We start from the raw sequence: 5,626 nt of genomic DNA, 5'->3' as shown, positions 1-5,626 counted from the left end.
TGCACGGATTACTAAACTGAGTGCACGGATTACTAAACTGAGTGCACGGATTACTAAACTGTGCGAACGGATCACTAAACTGAGTGCACGGATTACTAAACTGAGCGAACGGATTACTAAACTGTGAGCACGGATTACTAAACTGAGCAAACGGATTACTAAACTGAGCGAATGGATTACTAAACTGAGTGCATGGATTACTAATCTGTGCTCTCAGTTTAGCAATCCGTGCGCACAGATTTCCGGCAGCTGTTTTTCGTTTTTCACCACTGACCCCCGGCGGGCTCCGTAGTTTATTGAAACAATATTTGAAYTCTGACACTTAATCTYTGATAGAGACTCAAAATAATGTAAAGAAACATCYGATTCTTMTCTACWGTCTGTTAGTTACTGTAGCAACACTCTGTTTACATGCAGACATTCCCCTTTGACATCACTTCCTGTTRTTTCACATGTGAATATCTCAAGRGYGGTTCRTCTCAGTGACGTGAAATTTGTTTTGCAACACCTTATTAATGTTATTTTTCTAAAAATGCATTCATATCTAGTTCAAAAATTTTGATGTCACGGGCACTTTAAAGCCCAAACTGGTCCCTGTCATAAAATGTGCTGCGATAAAAACTGAATAACAACAAAATAAACTAAAACTCATCAGCGGTGGACGAGGYGCACTCCTTAAAGAAAGTTTGTTTCATTTTTAGCTGATTGTTTGTCAGCTGGTTGAAACTTTCCCCCTTTTTCCACCAAGCTGGAAACTAATGATTCTTTTTGCGTCCCAGCAGCCGTGCAGGAAACTCCCGCCTCGACCGGTTAACACAGTTAACATGGTTAGCATCGCTCTCAGCCAGGGCCCCGCTCGTCCTGCAGGGCTCTGCTGTGAGGGGCCTCTCCGAGCGCTGGAAGTGGGGGGCCCCCCGGCCCACAGGGCCCTTATCAGCCTACAATAGGCTCTCTGCTGGAGGCCCGCCTCCTCTGTATCCATTCAGTCCCACAATGCTGCAGGGCCTGAGGGGGGTAATAGGATTTGATTTGTATGCCGTTTGGTTTGGAAGAAGAAGAAGAAAGAAAAACTTCTTCACACTCGGCCCGTCTTTCACTCGCCTCTTGTTCCTGCGCCAGCCTCTTGTGTTCTCTGAGCAGATGCAAACGCATCTTTCAAGAGAGATCACACACAAAAAGAAACAAAATGAAACGCTGAAAGGAAAGAACCAGAGAGAGAGAGAGAGACAGAGAGAGAGAGAGAGGCAGCTGTCTGGAAGTGGAGAAGAAAAGGATCTGGGCAATAAATGAATGTGAGTCACAGTATGTGTTCTGTCTTGTAAGAGACTCTTTTCATGATGAATGGAAGTGGAAGCTGCGAGGAGCTGAGGTGGAGCATTCATCCCTCGACACCACGTTGCCTTTTTGTCCCAGGATGGAGGGGCTGGAGTGAGACGTCAGGATGTGGACTTACTACAACACTGAAGCTAGAAGCACCAGAAACACACAATCGAGCTCTCCTYAAAGCTTCAGGCTTTGTTTCATGTCTCCATCAATGGTCCCGACCATGATTTTCAAAATAAAAGCGGTCTGTCCAATTGTGAAGCTGGGTGGCAGGTTTCCTGGCCAGCTGGGACTCCTCCGCTGTGCTCTGGATGAGGAACGTTTAGTGGGATGCTGAGCGGCTGAATGGCTCAGTCTGGGCTGTCAGTCGGATCATAATGCTGCTGTGATGTGGAACATGGAGCTGGCAGGTCCCTGTGCAGGCCTGGACACACACAGACACACACAGACACACACAGACACACACTCCTGCCTGCATCCGATAAGAGATCTTGTCCACAGAATCAATCGTGGAAGGAAGGGGTGTGGAAAGCAGCAGACAGGAGGGAGGGGAGGTCAGGGGTTCTGAGAGGTTCTGCCAGAAATCAGCAGCGCGTCTCCACAAACGGTTCAGAACCGAAACCTGAAAACTTTTCTGTCAAACAGAACTTTTTATTTATTTATTTGGATTTGATTCTGTTGCTGCAGGACGCAGTTTGGATTTTAACATTTCTACCAGGACAGCTTCTTTTGTGTTTTTGTGCCAAAGTGAAATCCGGTGATTTATTTTTATTTTAATTTTTTTGGGGACCGTGCGTAATTTGGAGAGGTTGTCATCAGAGCCATGCGCGTGTGTCCGCTGCTGCTCCTCTGTCTGCTGTGCGCAGGACGCGCGCAGAAGTTCTCAGCTCTGACGGTATGAAGCTCACAGTCTTTTCTGTCCAAGATTTAAGGTTAATAAATAAATGCATTAATTAATTAATGAGCTCGTTTGTTCCGCGCGTAAAGACGCACCGTTGAACCAAAACAAATCAGCTCTTTTTAGTTCCGATTTTAAACGTTTCTCTTGCTGATCAGCTTGTTCTTGTGTTCCATGTGGATTTAAAGGTTTTATATTTAAACCCTGTTTCTTTGCTTCAAGGCAGGGCTCTTCAACCTGTGGCTCCGGGGCCACGTGCAGCTCTTTGGTTCAGCTTTGAGCAAATAAATAATGTTTTCTGTCTAATCTTATTCACATAAATAATTGGTTCCAGGTTGATAACAGGTTGATCAGTTAAGTTTTCATCCATACAGGGTGTTTTTTTATGAAATCCAACAGAAAATAACACATTTAAAGAAGAAAGTTGCTGCTATGAAGCAAATATATACGTGATTCTTTTAAAATAAAAATATTTCCACAAATATAAAGTGACTCAGTCTGGAACCAAAAACAAAGAAATCATCATTTTCTCTCCCTTCTTTATAAAAAAATGCTCTTTTGCTTGTTCTAAAATGTCAAAATACGAAGAAACGTTRACAATTTCTCATGGTTATTAAATGYTAAGTGTTTTAAAAGTTGTCTTTATTTGAAGTTGTGGCTGTGATCCCGGTCCACGAGGAGGCTTTCCTGCATGTTTCAGCTCTTCATGTTCTGCAGARGCCTGTCAATCACTTCTCATTCATCAGGTGGGACYGGGCTGAAAGCTCTGTTGAGTTCAGACGAGTCAAACCGTCTCTTCAGAGCCGAATCCAGACTCAGAGGCTCAGATCTGGATGTCTGACGGAGCAGCGCTCAGACGGCTCCACATCAGCACCAGCATCCGATCAGTCTCACTGAAACGTTCACTTCTTCCAGCTGTGATCAGGTTCAGGAACACGCAGCAAAACAACATAAAAAGGGATTAAGGGTGAGCAGAATGCGCCTTGTCAGAAGTTCTGCTTGATTTACGGGTCGACGGGCCGGCCTCCTCCCCAGCAGCTGATTCATGGTTTGTGTGAAGACGATGCTTCTTCACCTGGAGGTGAGGAGTCGTGGAATGTGGAAGTGAAGCACTGAAGTAAAACTGGCTTCAGTCTGCTCCTGTCAAAGTTCTGCTCCGGTTCTGATGATCGGATTGGTCCGATTTTGTGCTTCAAACATCAAAACGTTCAGCTGATTCCAGAGATGGATGCTGTGGTTTCTGGCTTCTGCAAATTTGTGGGTTCTTTAGCGCAAAACGACCGGCCGCAGAGACCAGTCTGCTCACTTCCCGCTCAGACGTGAGCTTTCACACCTGAAGCGAGCATCGTGGGGAAAAGAGGCGTGGAGCTGACCGTTCAGTGATTCTCTCTGTGATTAACTGGTTTTTAAGCCAATTGTAAAACCATAAGTGTTCATAACTCAGACAGTTGTGCAGATGGAGCTGAAACGTGACGTTTTAAACCATCATTCACCAGGTTTGACCCAAACATTTAAAGCTCCCTCAGTTCTCAACCAGAGATGATTTGAGTTTTAAACTCTGGCCTGAAGCTGAGTCTGAGTTTGTCCACTGGTTTAACTTCAACGCACCTTTAAAATAACTTTAAACTTTTTATCTTAAAGCTACAAACAGTCCCTCAAAAATGTCCTTTATAAATATTGTTTTACTTCCACTGCATCATATCTGTAACAACTTCATAACTCACTGTAGATACAAAGTTTTTAATAGTTCTTTCATATTTCTTTAGACTTTTTATGACAATTTTTGATTTTCTTCACGAGAAAAACAAAATCAGCAAGATTTTCAAAAACAAGATGCAAAGTGGAATATCTGGCATGAGGTCATCACCTATATCAATAATTAATAACTTTGATTTTGGTGCGTTATCATTTTGGCAGGTAAATAGTACGGCTGCAACGATACAGAAAATTCACGATTCGCTTCAATTCTTTAGTCTCACGGTTCAATATTTTTTTGATACAAAAAAAGAAAAATTTCCATGCCCCTTTTAACTTGTAATTTATTTAAATTAATTATGAACATTTGTTTAACCTCAAAAGTACAGTTTTTAAATTANTTGAACAGTTTCTGAGTTAGAAGCATTTTTGCATGTCCTGACACCCCCTCTTTGAAAGGAGCCCCCTCCTCAAATATGGGGTCTATTGTAAAACCGCTGGCTGGTGCAGTGTAGGTTGGACCCATCTAGAGCCCTGCCAATTTTAATGTTGACCGGTGCAGCCGTTCTTGTGCTACGGTTGACCAAAAATCACTGAAAAAAACAAACAAAATAAACCCCAGTATGAAAACAATATGTCTCCCGTTTACACTTCGCCTGCGGGGGCCGTAATAAGTTCTAGAATTGCGCCGCTCAAGGTGGCAGCATGTTTAAGTAGCTCTGTTACTTTCATTCTGAGATATTCTTTTTAAACTTTTTTAATTCCTCTTTTTCTGGATAAAATCACGTTTTGGATGAGTATTCCCTCTGCTATTAGATGCTGCGGTTGGAAGGATTTTTGCTAACACTTATTTTGCGTTGGGACATTTGTTACGATGGGTAACAAACCACCATGTTGGTGGTTTATTATAACCTGGAGAAGCCGATTAACATCTCAAAAGCTCTAATAATACCTGATCTACGGCCCTGAATCCCAGACGAGCTGAGAAAGGCGGTGGATGTAGAGCAAAGAGGAGAGAGAGTAGGAGGAAGTTCAAACCATCTCTTCCATCAATCATGATCAATGTGAGATCATTGGGGAACAAGTTGGATGAACTCCAATTCTTGACAAGAACCCAGCCAGAGTATCAGGAACACAGTATGATGTGTTTCACTGAGACGTGGCTGCAGGATTATATCCCTGACTCCAGCGTCTCTCTGCCAGGCTTTCTGGACAACAATGAGCGTCCTCTTCATCAGACATCACACTACAACAGAGTCAGAGGCTTCTGCAGATCCCTGTCAGATGGTCCACTACAGGAGATCCTTCCTGCCCACAGCCATCAGCATCTATAATAACTCTTTAAATGAACCAGAATAATATGAGTTACAAGATTTAATTTCTCATTGGGATTAATAATTATTGAATTGACACAAAATTTTGCTTTTAGCTGCCATTTAGCTACTATTTAGCTGGTCAGAGGTGGGCAGTAACTAGTAACATTTACTCAGTTATATTTTATTTGAGTAATGTTTTGGAAAAAAATACTTGAAAAACCTTTTAGGAGTAGTTTTATTACACTGTACGTTTTATTTTACACTCAAAAACAGATGTAGTGTACTGGTTTACATTTATATGCAAAAGATAGATAGATAGATAGATAGATAGATAGATAGATAGATAGATAGATAGATAGATAGATAGATAGATAGATAGATAGATAGATAGATA

The 5,626-nt window shown here is 42.3% G+C and overlaps 1 protein-coding gene across 3 annotated transcripts in view; it reads left to right on the top strand.

The window, feature by feature from the left end:
* Positions 1-1,894: 1,894 nt before the first annotated feature.
* Positions 1,895-5,626, top strand: part of smoc2 (SPARC related modular calcium binding 2) — a 36,072-nt gene continuing 32,340 nt past the window's right edge. For all 3 annotated transcript variants that reach the window (XM_014005460.1, XM_014005459.1, XM_014005458.1), the window contains exon 1: positions 1,895-2,218. In XM_014005460.1, the coding sequence (XP_013860914.1) occupies positions 2,147-2,218 (72 nt within the window). In that variant the 5' untranslated portion in view covers positions 1,895-2,146. The remainder of the gene's footprint in view (positions 2,219-5,626) is intronic.

Source organism: Austrofundulus limnaeus, unplaced genomic scaffold, assembly GCF_001266775.1.
Source record: "Austrofundulus limnaeus strain Quisiro unplaced genomic scaffold, Austrofundulus_limnaeus-1.0 Scaffold30, whole genome shotgun sequence".
NCBI classification, from domain to species: domain Eukaryota; kingdom Metazoa; phylum Chordata; class Actinopteri; order Cyprinodontiformes; family Rivulidae; genus Austrofundulus; species Austrofundulus limnaeus.
This window is presented reverse-complemented; position numbering and strand designations above follow the sequence as displayed.